The 16676-nt window shown below is 44.7% G+C and overlaps 1 protein-coding gene across 5 annotated transcripts in view; it reads right to left on the minus strand.

Annotated features, from left to right (window-relative positions):
- Positions 1 to 390: 390 nt before the first annotated feature.
- The window catches only part of LOC147026903 (cohesin subunit SA-2-like), a 224262-nt gene continuing 207976 nt past the window's right edge, over positions 391 to 16676 (minus strand). For 4 of the 5 annotated variants that reach the window (XM_085882799.1, XM_085882801.1, XM_085882800.1 and 1 more), the window contains exons 27-34: positions 16470 to 16618; positions 11336 to 11464; positions 10959 to 11167; positions 10607 to 10793; positions 9928 to 10032; positions 9333 to 9465; positions 3377 to 3457; positions 391 to 1362 (exon numbers count right to left, since the gene is read on the minus strand). In XM_085882799.1, the coding sequence (XP_085738925.1) occupies positions 1339 to 1362; positions 3377 to 3457; positions 9333 to 9465; positions 9928 to 10032; positions 10607 to 10793; positions 10959 to 11167; positions 11336 to 11464; positions 16470 to 16618 (1017 nt within the window). In that variant the 3' untranslated portion in view covers positions 391 to 1338. The remainder of the gene's footprint in view (positions 1363 to 3376; positions 3458 to 9332; positions 9466 to 9927; positions 10033 to 10606; positions 10794 to 10958; positions 11168 to 11335; positions 11465 to 16469; positions 16619 to 16676) is intronic. The other variant, XM_085882803.1, reaches the window with a different exon arrangement.

Below are 16676 nucleotides of genomic sequence, written 5' to 3' on the forward strand. Positions count from 1 at the left end.
TTTTAGGGTCACCAGGCATTCCACTTGCCATCCAGAAATCACCAGGAAATCCAAATAAGCTTTTGTTCTCCTTGCTATTTGGATCACGCGTACACAATTCTGCTCTGACCTCCCAATTTTAACCACTACACTTATTTCAGTAGTACTACTACTCCTACAAACACCAGACCCTCCCCTTTTGATAGTCATAGACAATCTACAACCGTTAATTGTCACCTCAAACTCGATGGCATGAGCATGTACAGAGGAAATGCAAAAGCAATTTCCTCTTAAAAATAAGCAATATCTACATCTCAGCGGTTTTGCATCAATTCTGGAGCCACGCTCCAAAATAAAACCTTAGGAAGAGAATCCCTGACAATTTCAGCCAAATGATGAAAATAAATAAACTTCTGAAAGGCACAGCCAGAAATTTATTTTTCCTTTGGAGGGACCATATGACAAAAGTGGAAAAACTCAGTAGGACAGTCTGGATTACATTACACACACTTAAGTCAAGTATGCACTTGGAAAACAAAAGAACATTTGATTACATATCTAAGAGAATTAAAATTAAGAAACCTAACCATTTTGTTCCATTTAATGGACTTCACAAATGGACAACAGTGGTGGTAATGGTGGTCAGAGCGGCAACAATGTCGAGGGTGAGCGAGGATAAAGCAGAGTGAAATGTGGACTCTACAAAGTGTGGTGTTTATTAAAGAAAGCGGTGTGCACACGAGCCGCGGAGACACCGGTCACATATTTACATTGGAGTTCCACACAGAGAAAGCGCACGCCGAGACGCGTCCCAAAGTGTTACAAAAACCGGCAAATGGCTTCCGCATGGGGGGCTGAGGGGGGGAGGACAGCCGTACGACTCTGCCTTGGGTGGAACTCGCACACAAAGAGAGAAATGAGCATCACTGCACAGCACTGATTAAGTAAGCACTTTGTGCCCCAGGCCTGGTACATTAGGGCTAACTCAACCATCGAGAAAATGTTAAGTGGCTTTAAATTTAATACATCATTAGGTCATTAAAAGGGGAATTAAAAAGATACATAATGCCACCTATTGTAAGCTACTGGACCTCTAAAATAAAAAGGTATTATACTGCATTCGTAAAACTATGGTACACCTGAGGGTTTCAGAACATAAGTGGGCGAGAGTTCTGCGCCATTAAAACCAGAGAGCCAGGGGCCTGGCGGCCGAGTGGAAGCTCCACCTCCTCCCCTCCACCCGCCACCTCCCCCACCTCCCCCACTTCCCCACTTCCCCCCCCCCCCAAGAGTAAGCGTTAAATAGGTATTTTCACCGCAGCTAGGCAACGTGCCGATTCGCCTGCGATCGTTCCACCCTCAGAATATGGACACACCCAGCACCTGGAGAGAGACAGAGAGAGAGAGAGGGAAGGTTGGTGAGTGGATAATTAAACATCTTTTTCACAATTAAAGAGGTGAGAATTAAAAAAAAAAACCGTTTTGGTTCATGGGAAGAACATGTGAGCGTGTATGGTCATCTCGCACTGCTAACATGGTGTGCATGGTGCAACAAATGGCCTGCAACAAGCTCCAAACAATTGTTCGTTTCTCAATGCATCACATCAACTCCTGATTCGCTATTCTATGATTGGTCAATCCCATTTGACAACACTGCATGATGCCTGGGAGATAATATGCAAATGAAGCATTTGCTCAGTACCCACCCATCGTGTAATGTTGAGTCAAACCGTTATTGGAAGCTTGTGGGACTGTGACTCGATTATGAATTTGTGGTGCTGATTGCATCATTACTGAGGCCAGTTGTGCCAATGATGCGGTGCCTTTGAATAGTGGGGAAGGAATTTGGCCAGGGTGCGGGGATAACGGCCTCTCTTCATTAAAAGGCACTGTGGGCTCTTTCACGTCCAAGAGCCTATGGGACACCCGGCTTAACGTCCATCCGAGGGACATCACAGCTTGGGGTGCATCCATCCGACACTTTATAGGCAGGTTAAAAAAACAAACAATAAAAACCCGGACACAACAGGTAATGATCATGTGTGGTACCTCTGGATATCCATCCTGTCAAGACAGTCAAACAGTACAACAAGCTGGGCTTCAGTCTTGTCCAAGTATTTTTGCTTTCATGCTTCATCAGCAAAACAAAAACGGGCTTTAAAATCCTGCATTGAACACTGCCCCCTATGGGTTGTTTCAGAATCCCCTCCCCCCATCCCACACCACACCATACCACACCACACCTTCCCTCAATCAATATATCAATGAGTGCTTGCTGGTGAGATCTCCACTGCTCACAACTGTAACCAATAACCACCACCTTACCCAGGAGACGGAAGGGATGCAAGATGCATTTTAACATCTTCACAAACACGAGTGCTTCACGACATGGCCACAAAACTGTGCCCATTTACCTGCTGTCTGTCGCATGTCTGAGGATTCATTATTCAGCTTTTAAATGTGTATGATCACATCAAGCTGTCCAGTGTCCATCAGTATACGATGATTTCATTAACAGCACCATATTCGGTTCCAGCTCGAAGAGGCCCAAGTTTCATTGCATCTGTTCCCTCATGTCTGTGTGTCCCATAATTTGGATGTGGACTGTGTTTGTTCCTTGCCAGATTCTCCCTCATGCACCAGTTCCCTTCTTGCGACCTGCTGCCCCCCCCCCTCTACCTCTCTGCTTTTGGCTCTCACATGAGCCTCAATCTCTATAGGGGAGGTTGGGAGTTGGGCGGGAAGGGGTGTGAAATTCATCTTTTCAAAGAATGCTCCTATCTCTGAACTCACACGAGGAAATACTCCATTCCAAATAAAACTCCATCTACATGTTATGTATGGGCATGCGCCTCTTTCAGCATTCTCACAGTCCGTGTCTCTTTGAACGCAGATTACAAATGATAAATTCCACCCAAATAACCTTCGGTCGAACGGCAAGCCTGGCCACAGGTTCTTGAAAGATTTGGGCCAAAGACATTCCCTGAACGACCGTACAAGAACCTGGGAATAGCTAGGCCGGCAAACCGCTTCCTCGACGTAGTGATATTAAATGCACGAGTTCAGCAGCTTGGAGTCTTTGCACGAAGAAGAGGATTCCTCAGCTTGCTCCGTTGTCACGGTGAAAAGGCCTACCTCAGGCGCAACACTTAAGGCCTACCTCAGGCGCAACACTTAAGGCCTACCTCAGGCGCAACACTTAAGGCCTACCTCAGGCGCAACACTTAAGGCCTACCTCATCCCAAATCGCACTTGCACACACCGAACCACAACCGTTTGTTTTGCAAAACCACATTTTCAGTTGCCACAAAACTCCACACTTTAGCTTTTCCACCATCGCAAACATTTACACCGTCATTCACCCCTCTGTACTTTCGTTATCGCTTCTTCAACTCACCGCATCATCTTCCATGACTGAAGCTGGGTCGAAAAAGTCTGGCTTCAGCTCGTTTCGCTCACGTCGGTTTTTAGAAGCCGGCTGGAAGAGGAGGGAGAGGAAGTAGGAGGAGGTTCAGGGTCAATATTCACACACTTGAGAACCACCATCAATGTACATCATAGGAAATCAATGGTTTTTGTTTACTTTTCCCAAGTACTGCACAAACCAGTGAAAAATGCTTCTTTTTGTTAAACACACATGCGTGTGTGTGTGTGTGTATACATATATATATATATATATATGTGTGTGTGTGTGTGTGTGTGTGTGTGTGTGTGTGTGTGTGTGTGTGTGTGTGTGTGTGTGTGTATATATATATATATATATATATATATATATATATATATATATATATATATATATATATATATATGTGTGTGTGTGTGTGTGTGTGTGTGTGTGTGTGTGTGTGTGTGTGTGTGTGCGCGTGCATGTATACATGTATATATATGAAGACCACAAGGGGAAAACCAGAGATGTCACTTTTTATAAATTTCAGGGTTATTGCACCTGCCAATAATTGGCAACATAAGGTTTCCTCTCACAATATTACTTTAACAAATAACCAGGGGTGTCACATAATTTATATGGTATAAAGTTGAGCCGTGCAATGAAAAAACAAGTGTTGTCAAAGCTGAACAAGTAGAAACCCAGAGTGGTCAGTACTTTACTCCTGCTTATCTCCCTTTCATTCATGTTAACTGTTCCACCATAATATTCAGAGTTGAGAAACTAAAAAATGAAAGGTCGTAAAACTTTCACAGCATAAACTCTGAGCACTACAATGGCCTATTTGGTTATATCATGGGCTCCGTAGTTGGTGCATATCGTGGTTCATGCCTGGTCAAACCTTTATTGTGACTTTTATGGGACCCATGCCGTGGCTTAATTGTTAGCGCGTCTGAGTACCCATCCTCATTCGATGTACCCACCGCCCAATCAACCTGCTTAGGTACATGAGGAAGTCACATGAGGTGACCTGCTATCGTGAGGGTGGTTTATCCTTGGTTTCCTCCTGGTTTTCCATCATATTAAGTAGTACGGAGTAAGAAAAGGAGAATCCGTCGTCATAAAAGCGAAATACCTTTGAGTATAGCGTTGAACACCAATCAAACAAAAAAAAGCAATGACCGTTTAATGTTGAAAAAAATAATCTGTAATCACCAAAGTCATGTAATGTATGCTCATAACCAACAAGCATGAATTTGCTACACATCCTGGGTTATTGCATGGCAATTATTAAACAAGGGAATAATCAGTGATGTCAGTTTGCAACATTGATTCGTTCTTTGCTCTTAAATTAAATAACACAGAAGCTTGGAAAATGCTGCATGCTTAATTTGATCGGCCAATGATCACTCTTCTTTTTACTGGAAAAGAAATCGATATGACAGTTATTAAACAGTCCACCAAAGTCTTGAAACTTTGTTTGTCAGTTTCTTCAAAAGTGACTTATCCTGACATCTCTGGTTTTCCCCTTGTGGTCTTCATATATACAGTGGGGAGAACAAGTATTTGATACACTGCCGATTTTGCAGGTTTTCCCACTTACAAAGCACGCAGAGATCTGTAATTTTTTATCATAGGTACACTTCAACTGTGAAAGACGGAATCTAAAACAAAAATCCTGAAAATAACATTGTATGATTTTTAAGTAATTAATTTGCATTTTATTGCATGAAATAAGTATTTGATACATCAGAAAAACAGAACTTAATATTTGGTACAGAAACCTTTGTTTGCAATTACAGAGATCAGACGTTTCCTGTAGTTCTTAACCAGGTTTGCACAGACTGCAGCAGGGATTTTGGCCCACTCCTCTATACAGATCTTCTCCAGATCCTTCAGGTTTCGGGGCTGTCGCTGGGCAACACAGACTTTCAGCTTCCTCCAAAGATTTTCTTTTGGGTTCAGGTCTGGAGACTGGCTCGGCCACTCCAGGACCTTGAGATGCTTCTTACGGAGCCACTCCTTAGTTGCCCTGGCTGTGTGTTTCGGGTCGTTGTCATGCTGGAAGACCCAGCCACGCCCCATCTTCAATGCTCTTGTTGAGGGAAGGAGGTTGTTGGCCAAGATCTCGCAATACATGGCCCCATCCATCCTCCCCTCAATACGGTGCAGTCATCCTGTCCCCTTTGCAGAAAAGCATCCCCAAAGAATGACGTTTCCACCTCCATGCTTCACGGTTGGGATGGTGTTCTTGGGGTTGTACTCATCCTTCTTCTTCCTCCAAACACGATGAGTGGAGTTTAAACCAAAAAGCTCTATTTTGGTCTCATCAGACCACATGACCTTCTCCCATTCCTCCTCTGGATCATCCAGATGGTCATTGGCAAACTTCAGACGGGCCTGGACATGCGCTGGCTTGAGCAGAGGGACCTTGCGTGCACTGCAGGATTTTAATCCATGATGGCGTAGTGTGTTACTTATGGTTTTCTTTGATACTGTGGTCCCAGCTCTCTTCAGGTCATTGACCAGGTCCTGCCCTGTAGTTCTGAGCTGATCCCTCACCTTTCTCAAGATCATTGAGGCTCCACGAGGTGAGATCTTGCATGGAGCCCCAGACCGAGGGAGATTGACTGTTATCTTGAACTTCTTCCATTTTCTAATAACTGTGCCAACAGTTGTTGCCTTCTCACCAAGCTGCTTGCCTATTGTCCTGTAGCCCATCCCAGCCTTGTGCAAGTCTACAATTTTGTCCCTGATGTCCTTAGACAGCTCTCTGGTCTTGCCCATTGTGGAGAGGTTGGAGTCTGATTGATTGAGTGTGGACAGCTGTCTTTTATGCAGATAACGAGTTCAAACAGGTGCAGTTAATACAGGTAATGAGTGGAGAATGTGAGGGCTTCTTAAAGACAAAACTAACAGGTCTGTGAGAGCTGGAATTCTTACTGGTTGGTCGGTGATCAAATACTTATTTCATGCAATAAAATGCAAATTAATTATTTAAAAATCATACAATGTGATTTTCAGGATTCCGTCTTTCACAGTTGAAGTGTACCTTTGATAAAAATTACAGACCTCTACGTGCTTTGTAAGTGGGAAAACCTGCAAAATCGGCAGTGTATCAAATACTTGTTCTCCCCATTGTGTGTGTGTGTGTGTGTGTGTGTGTGTGTGTGTGTGTGTGTGTGTGTGTGTGTGTGTGTGTGTGTGTGTGTGTGTGTGTGTGGAGGTTCTGCAAAGCCGGTACTCTTCCGTGGCACTGGCATCCAACATATAGTGATCCCAGGACACTAATTTCATTAGTATTCGTTTAGCTTGACCTTTCCACATGTCTCGTGGGTATATGGGACAAGATGTGTTGTTTGTGTATGGCTTTTAGATAGGTCTTCAATCCCCTATTCTTTCAGTTATTTTACTTCCCTTTATTTCACACACGAACCCCGCCATGCATGCGCATCACAGGCCAGACAGTGACCTCAAGGTGATATGCTGTGGCGTCCCCGTTCAAACCACGCTCCATTTCTTGTTCAAACGGCGAGCCATAAACCAACCTACGCCTCACCTCAGACCCTCACCATGCTCACCCCAATGCTACAACCTTCACCATAATTCCTACACCGCCTTCCAAAAATCCCCACAACAACCTATGCTCGGTCTCCTCACCACAATCACCTCATCCACTTCAGTCTCCTCACTACAATTACCTCAACCACTCCCAACGCTTCAACGCCTTCACCACAAATGCCACAGCACTCCGCTACCTCATCACAACTGCTACAAACCACCTCAACAACAGTTAACTCCCTGGATGCTCACCACAATCTCTGGGGATACCGGGTGAATGAAGGACATTACGAGCCGGGGTATTTCGGAGTGTAACTTGAAGCGCAAATATGCGCTGGGGCTCGTACGACGTCCGGATGGCCCTGGTGTTCCACTAAATAACAACGCTTGAATGGAGTTCAGCACATGTTCAGGGCCGAAGAGCACTCACAAAAACCCTTGGCCAATGCAAATTATGGAGCTCTGTTGCGTGGCGAGGCTGAATAGTAACTGAAGATATTTTTGGCTCTGGAGTCTGGTGGGGCATGGCTATGGCTCAGGGTGATGGCTATGCATCAATGGTTTAGCTCAGAAACACCTACAGGGTCTTTTGATCCGCTTTCTGGACCCTCCATCACTCCAGGCTCTATAAAAGAGAGCAAATCAGGCTTTCTTTTGTCCAGGCTCTCTTTCATCCCATCTCTCTTGAGCCTCTTCAGCAGAATCTCTTCGTCCATCATCTGGAGCCTTTGCCATGCCGAGCGTCATCCGAGCTGAGATGGCAGCGGAACCAAACGAAGCAAGCAGGGCAAAGCGAGCATTGCCGAGGTCGTTGCTGGGTCATTGGCGATCGGCTTTGATGGCGTTCCACAGTCATTAGGCAAACATTTACAGACTTTTCACATGTGCCCTTTTCACATGTGCCCCTTTCTTCTCACGCATCTTTCTCCATCTGTGTCTCGTTCACTGTGGATGCATGAACTAAAAGAGCAATGATTACTGATTCGCACCTTTCACACCTTCCTCTTAAAACACGCTGCACTACACCTTTTGCCCCTCCCACTCACAGACCGTAGACAGCCCCAGTTTTCTTCTCTCCTCCCCCCCCCTTCCTAAGTGATTGGGTTGCGTAGGTCCGTCGACTGTGCGAAGCACAACGAGGTCGCCTTCACCTCAAGTGCTTCTCTTCTCTAATTTCCTCAGCTGTGTTTGTGATAGCACATGTAACATAACTAAAGATTGTCGAAGTTAATATTGGGGTAACTCTGAACTGTCTCTCTTTTAAAAATAACTATTTTCTTTTGCTACACCCACAAATTCCTTGCTTTCCCCAGCTGTACATTTTGTGAATAAACCCTTTTTAATGTGCCACATAATTTCCCTCACCTTGCTGTGATAAAATGCTTGTCATAAGTGTACACAGCTCATTTTATCTTTTCCTCCATTGGTCCAGCATGGTCCCTACATTGGTTTAGTCAGAAAGTTCTACCTCAAGAATCTGTTTTATTAGCCGGTGCGTACTTGGCAGCTCTGCTCGGCTGAACCAGATACGATAAGTTTAACGCAAGTACACAGAGGACGCGTGACCCTAATTGACCGGTCACCCACAGGTAAGGTATCATGCGAGGTAGTGTAACCCTGCCCGAATTTACCGTGCCAATTGGCGTCCACGGTTGCCTATCAACCTGCCGATGTGCGGAGTTATCTGTGCCTGGCGGCCTCAAGACCGGTCGTTCGAGAGGAACCTGAGCACTTCCCGTCGTGACGAGCCTCGAACCACAAGTCCGCAAGCATATATACCATGGAGTTTGGTAGTACTCCATTTAGATCATATGTGTGTGTCAAATTGTTTTTAACACTTTTGGTTTTCAACAGAAACCATGAAGCAATTCTGGTTCATAACTTCACGGAATCAGTGGAGAGAGATGGAAATGTATTTCCATCTCTGGCTATGAATTTGACAAATGTGATGTATACCAAATTCCTTTGCTGGGTACGAAGGTTACTGATCAAGTGAATGGGTAGGTATGTCGAACGAGGGTAATGACCTGATGCCCCATACACTCTGGTCTCCACATGGTACTAGTCCACATATTGTTGTCAACTCGATGAACTCGAGACAACTTATGATGGGCCCTAAAATGTTTTCAAGAAAGGGTGCAGCTCCGCACACATCCTCTTAAATGAAAGGGATATCAAAATGCGATCAAATAGGGGAATATCCTCAAATAGGCACGCACAAAAAGAAAAACTAGGTTAATGAAAACATTTGCGACCACTTCATTTGTAACAAGAAAAACAATAATGTCTATGAACCTTCAATTCTGCACTATAAAGTGTGAAATTTAATAACAAAAAATTGCAGTTCAGCAACCACACATTCACCCTAAACACAGAACACGAAGGTCTTACCGAATTCATTACTCACCAAGTCGATGTCGATCGTATCATCAAAGTATGCCATTCCCTCATTGAGGTCTTCAAGCCGTCCCTCTGATGACATCATCACATCCTCCACAATTGGCTCCTCATCTTCCTCCATCAGGTTGGGGCCCCTGGGTCTGTGTACAGTTTGCACCAAATCACACCGTGCCCACAGGACCAACCAACAAATCTAGCGGTCCCCGATCGCAACGCCCTCTAAGCCACCAATAAACCAACATGAAGAAGGGGATGGTGAAAAGGAAATAATAAATGTAGGAGTTTTGCAGCTCAGGTCCGTAGGGCATCTGCACAAATGCCAGTAGCTGGTAGAATCATGTCCACGGAACCCAGGTGGGGCCCCGGTGCCTCTTTGTGGACAATGGGAGCAGGTAGGATCATGCCCGTACAACCCACCCAGGCGTGGTGAAACCAAGATGAAGAATGGGATGGTGGAACAGGAATAAAAATGACCAGATTTTGCAACATATACAGCAGTAGAAGAAAATTATAAACATTGGTGGCAAATTCTTATTTAAACAGGTAGTGATCATGTGTGTTGACAGTCAGCACGAGTTGCTAGGATTGCAGTGACAGCTTACACAGACTGTCGGCTGTTGGGTTTCGCGTAACTTATGACCGAGCGCTCTCTCCGCTTGGCATCATCCCCGCCAGCACGCTGTGCTTCAATCCAGGCCATCTGAGAGCTGGAGGAGAATGGGCAAAATCGATGTGAGAATGATGTCATGTCCACCATGAGGATACTAAACCAAGGCAATTTGCTTTACGTGTGTATGTATGTATGTGTATGCATGTCGTCTGATCGTTATAGAATCGAAAACAGCTGGGCCAATCTCCATCAAACTTTGCATTCATGCTATGGTACCGAGGGTTATGTCATGGACTTAAAATAATTCCTCCCTCCCTCCCCCATCCCCAACCCCATCGTTAATGTGAAGATGACTTGCAATTTTCACCTTAAGCAATTGGCTTAACCGACCACTGCCGTATGGAGCTGGTACTGACATTTTTTTCACTACCGGAGGGAACGGATGTTACTATTACTAAAAGGAGACGTGTCCATCCGTCCGTCACGTGCAGAAGAAGGACCTCAAGCAGGGAGGGTGTATTGACACAATATTTCAGTGTTCATACTGAGCGGATATTATGAGTAAATACAAACGAGCAAAGGAATGCAGATTAAATGGGTGTGAAACAAAGGAATGACACAAACACAGTCGGACAGAGATTCCATCAAAAAAAAATAATAAGAAGAAATACTTGGCCAGATAGTCCATGTCAGAGCTGTTTTCAGAGCCCTCATGCTCCTCTCCGTAAGTGCCGTGTTCTTCCCTACAAGGTGGCGGTACCTCCCGAAGCGCACCAGCGGCCAACGGAACTCCCTGGAATGGTGCTGGGGTGTGCAGAGGTTCGTCTCTGCCGACCCATGAACCATCGCTGCTCTCTTCTGTGAGGCATTTAAGAAGCCATCGTTGGGAGAAGCAAACATGATGATTAGCAAACCCATAAGCGCAATTACAAAAGGAAGATATAAAAGCATCCCGTTGTCTAGATCAAGTCAGGAATATGGTTCAAATATATGATGTACAATAAAAATAAAAAATAAACTTGCCATCGTTCTGTCGGCGTCGAGCACACATGGCCTTGTCCCTTCGGTTGCGTGCCCCCGAGCCCTTGCTGCTACCGCCGCTCGTGACCGACATGCGGTCATCGTCGGTGATGCCAGTCAGCAGTGAGTTACGGTAGGCGATTAATGGGAGCCAGACATCCTCTCGCCTTTCAGCCATCAAGTCCACGAGGAACTTCTCGAGGTAGGCATGACTGTAGAGGTAATGGCATGAAAATGGATACAAAAGAACAAGAGAATGAGGGTGGAGTTCAGTACTTGGTGGGGATTAAAAAAAAGAAATAAAGGACGAAACTAGGCATTAAAAGTAGAAGCGTTTCTGTAAGGCCATCAAATGCGAGCAAATCACAAGAGGTACTTACACGGTGCGCTTATCCTGCCGGAGCAGTTTGGACGAGAACTCGCTGAGGATGTCAAGGAATGCGAGGTTCACAGGAGGGAAGGATGGGCCATTGGGATTTGGATCTTTAAATGTATAATCAATGCCATCTCTAGGGTAGGGAGCGTGAGAGAGGTGCGATTTGGAACATTTCAACATGGGTCTGTAAAATGAAAATAATCAGCCTTTCCCATGACACTTTCTTAACGAACTAAATGGCAAGGCCAAGACATGAGCCTTTTAATCGGCATCTAAAAATGTCAACAAGCAAATGTCCGAGTTAAAGAAGTGATAAACTGCCAAACGAGTGCAAGTTTGCCACGCGGGAGTTCCCCCGCCTGCTTCGCCAACCACTCTAGGCAATGTGCCTGGCCTTTCCGCAACGCTCAGCGGCACAATGATCAAGATCCAACCAAACACAAGCATTACTACTGCCCAATATGCTACTCGCCTGCCATGATGAAGGCCCAGTCACACCTTGACGTTTTAGCCAACGTATGCCGATTTTTGAATTTTTTTTCTAAAACGCTGGCACACGTTGAATACGTTATGGGTAAGTTTTGATAACATTGTGAGCACGCTGAAAAACACTGCCATACGTCGTTGTACGTTGGCTTTAAACGTTGTACTTTTTGGTTGTCCTCAAATTTTTTCATGCGTGAAATTTCACGACGTATGCCGGCGTATGACTCACACGTTCCGCTACGCTGGCCACAAGTTGTATGCACGGTCTGCGATCGTTGACAGACGTCAACACATGCTACTTGTGAGTTAATCATAAGTTGAGACACGCCGAGGTAATGTTTAGCGTACCCGAAACTTATTTCTAACCTATGATTAACGTGTTGTTGCCACACATAGACAGACGTTACTTTTAAGTTACGCATAGGCTGAAAGACGTCAGTATAATGGATCGTCCTTGCGTCAGCGTCCACGGCCACGGCCAGGACACTTATTTGCAGCATTCTTCAAACTTTTCTTCGGCATGATGAGGATGTTCACACTTCGATGTCGAGCTTGGCGATGATTCCAATTGTCCATCGGCAGCGTCTATTTAAAATAGTCGAGTTTGAGCGTTTTAACACGTTCAGAAGAAACGCTTCAAATTTCAAAACCCCAGCGTCAAAAAACAAAGGCGAGTGACAGCAATTTAAATCGTTCATTGTAAACAATGAAAATAGCTGAGTGGTGCCGTTTAAAAGTCGTTGAGTGTAAAAAAAATCCAATTGTTGAGCGCAAGCGTCTACTTTCAATAGTGGAGATGCAGCCATTTAAATCGTTGAGTGGCAGCCTATGAACCTACCCGTGGACACGCGGACGCAAGGACGATCCATCATAACCCACACCCTCCCCCTCACACTCACCTACTACTGCCAACATGAACAAACTACTACTAATACTAATACTAATACTAATACTAATACTGATACTGATACTGATACTGTTACTGTTACTGCTTACATGGACATCGACTCAAAAAGGAACTCGAAAACACTGTTGTGTTCCCCTTTTATGAACAGCATTTTTATATACCAATTCCCAAAACCGCTGGGAACACGTCTTTATATGGCAGTTGTAACCTAGAAACACGTTCATTTATTTTTTTGTCGACCGGAAGACGTCATTGGAATACGTCTACATACGTCGATGTGTGTTGGGACTACGTAAAGAATTGGTTCAAAGCACGTCAAACATAAGTTAGAAATAAGTTTCACGTAAAAAAGACATTACCGCGACGTGTTTCGACTTATGAGTAGCTTATAAGTAGCCTTTGTGTACGTGTGTAAGCGTCCGCATATCGTGTGTAAAACTTATCCCCATCGCATGTGGAACGTGTGTCATACGCCGAGTACGTCGTAAAATTTTGAACATGTTTAAAATTTCTTGACGTACTCTACTTACTACGACGTATGATAGCGTACTTTAGCGTTCTACTCACGTATACCAAACTTACTCATACCGTATTCGACGTGCCCCAACGTTTTAGACACATTTTTCTTAGGTCGGCATACGCTGGCAAGATCGCCAAGGTGTGACCGCGATGTTGTCACTTCCATTTCTACGGCAGTTATGATTCGAATCGTTGTGCGTCAGCCTTTTAATAGGCTACGTCACGACATCGTCGGCGATGCTTGCAACGCGCTATGCCGAAGTTAGACTATCGTTGGGCATCGGTTGTGTAGGCCGACAACAGGTTCAGCATTCGTTGGTATAAGTTATCTATAACACAACGAAACGTTCTGTGTCCATTACTAATATGCTATGCATACGACCAACTCGTTATGAATACGTCCGAATCTTAAAAAATAAAACATCAAAAGTTCAACGTCAGCCAGCGTTTTACATACATTTTAATACGTTGCCATCGCTGGATAAAATGTCAAGGTGTGACCGGGCTTTGAAACTCACCACTGAACACTCACAGCACATTTGACGTCTCTTTAAATCCACCATGAGTGGTTGTTTTTCTTTTTAAACGAGCTATTAAACAGGAAATTAAACTTTAATGAAACTAATAATTAATAGTTAAAATAATGGAGTAATAAGCACAATTGTGACACAGGCAATGAACCATGTACTTGACTCTGCCCATTAAAGAGTATGGATGATCTGTGCGTTCAGAAATTGTAGGCCTATGTGGCGAATCGTGAGATGGAGTGGCCATTTCCATGTACGTACAGTGTATGTATGACTGGGGTTGGATTAATGGTGAGGGTGGTGGGCTTGGGATCCTAGGATCCTGAGTTCAGTCCCACTCAGCTGTTGAATTAATACCAGGTGGGGTTGACTCTGCCTGCCATCCTTTTGAAGTCGGCAAAATGAGTGCCAGCTTGCTGGTATCCTGTGTTGGAATGGCGAACCGTCCAGGATTGTGTCCAATAACCAAGGAGACTGCTTAGGCAGCACCAACGGTCTGCACAGAGTATGGTTCCAATGGATGGATGGACATTGTATGTGCCAATATAAGGGTATGTGATCCTTGGTCAGTAAACTTATGTATCTATAATACTGATACAAAAATAAAATAAATCCTCCACCCCAACTTGGTGAGGAGAGGGGCAGAGTTTGCATCAAGCAAACTCGGGTTAGTATTGTCGTGTTCAGGGGGGTTAAGTTCATTACCCCGACCCAATTGTCTTGACCGGGTGGTTAACACTGACCAGTACGGATAGCCGAACAGTATCTACCCTGGAGTCGAACACGTGACCCTTGGAGATTATAGGGTGTGTGGGATTGGAGGGTGACAAAGGCACAACGCAATGGCGTTGACCAGGACGGAAGCACAAGGGTTTATACTCGAACCCACAATGATGAGCCAGACAAAACCAATCTTACTAGACACGGTTTAATGAACACAAATCAAACGTTTATAATGGAAATAAATCAAAGCATGAGGTCATGAAATGTGAGGTAATTTAAAGCTAAAAGTTGAGACGTCCCCAAACACAGAAACAAACAAAAAAAAAAAACGGGGGGGGGAAAGATAAAATAAAAGAAAATCCCTTCCTTTATTCTGATACTTAGCTTTGAGGAGCTTCTGATCTTTGAGGAGCTTGGGGATCGAACGGTGTCGTCCTGCACAGGAAATAACACCCAAAATGGCGCCGAGCCGCTCTCTGGGCGGGAAACGTATGTGGTAATTCACGCGCGTGGTCCTCCTTTGTTAAGGGACCACAAAACTTCGTACACTTTCTTCGCATGAATGATTGTGCCGACTCCACTCCTCTCTTACACCAGGTTGCTCACCACAAATGGTCACCACCTTTCTCCTTGACCATACTACAGGACGATTTTGGAGGCCCCGAGATGTGGCGTGCTCTTCTCCTCTTCCCCTCTCCTCAAAAACATACACGCTTCATGACTCAAGCAAACAAACAATGGCTGGCGTCTTGCTTCAGCACGTGGGCAAATTAACATCAGCACCAACAACGAGAATTGCGCTGCTATATTTTGTCATCGCATCGAGGAGAAGCGAGACACAGTCTATGTGTTCTGACCGCCATCTCCTAACACCAACTATCTGCTCTTCGATCACGTCACGTCACGTCACACCTCTTTTCTCACGTCACACCGACCGATCATAAGCCTCAGGGGCGTGACTTGTTGGTCCAAAGCCAGGAAGGTGGGGTTTTCTTGCCTGCTCGGAACGCTCGGCTCTGTCATTGTTGTTGTTAAAGTGTCGTTCCTTTTTATAGCCGGCTTTGTAAATGCAAAAACGTAGGAAAATGTCACAGGGGACAAACACATACTGGGAGAAATTGGCCTTAAACCATACCTAATTAACACAGCACTGCCCCCCCCCGCCTCCCCCCCATGCGGTGATACGTAACAATTTTAAGCTGACAATTTTCCCAACTTAAAATACATCAAGATGTCTCCTGCTCGTCCATGGACCATGCTACACTATACAATCCTTTACAATGAAATTCCTCCATATACCCTGAAAACATAACAAGATACTGTGTATAGATTTAATGTGGTTGCTGGTAAGCACCACTGCTGCAATTTTGTCATGTTCTACAGATCTCGATACACAAATCCCAAACACTATGTTGTATTTTTACCTCCGCCACCAAAGGTGAAGGAGGATGTGTTTTCACCACTTTCTGTCTGTTTGTTTGTCTGTGTACAGATATGGATGAAATTTTGTGGACGTGTTCGGTGTGTGACAAGGACGAACTGATTAGATTTTGGTGAAGATTCGAGTCCAGATCTGAATATGAGAATTATTTAATTTTAAAAGTGATTCTTCACAATTGAGAGATAGGGCCAAAAACGATATATCGGATGATATTTCAAAAAATGTATTGGGCCTGATATGTTGTAGTGGATCAGGCATTACGTGGTGGAGGTATGAGCTCCACCGAGTGCCCTTCCAGTTAATTTTGGGTCAAGTCAATGAAAAATACAACACAGGCCTTTTAACATTTCATGTCGCTTCTTGCAAAGTGTGATTCCTGGCTCGGCAAAGATAATAAAAAAAAACGTCTTTCAGGTCGGCTTGCAGAATTAAAAAAAAAAACATTAAAGGCTGAATATGCAAACACACTGCTTGCATGCACAAGAGCACGAAAAAAAAGGATGTACAGTGGAATCATGTGAGGAAGTCTACGCACTTGTGCAAGGCTGCGACAGCTTCGCGCGTTTTCTGCTGGTCGAGGCCGAAGGTGAGCGAGAAACGACGGGCGAGCTCCTTGATGGCATTGAACGCCGAAGAGGAACGTTCTACCATGCTGCTCGTCTCTTGCAGCAGCTCGTGGAAGAGCTAGCCCAAGAGGAGGACACGAGGTGAAAAAAGAAAAAGTGAGGAATATAATATATTT

This window comes from Eptatretus burgeri, chromosome 5 (genome assembly GCF_056783735.1).
Source record: "Eptatretus burgeri isolate ZD-2024b chromosome 5, Ebu_testis_v1, whole genome shotgun sequence".
Lineage (NCBI taxonomy): Eukaryota > Metazoa > Chordata > Myxini > Myxiniformes > Myxinidae > Eptatretus > Eptatretus burgeri.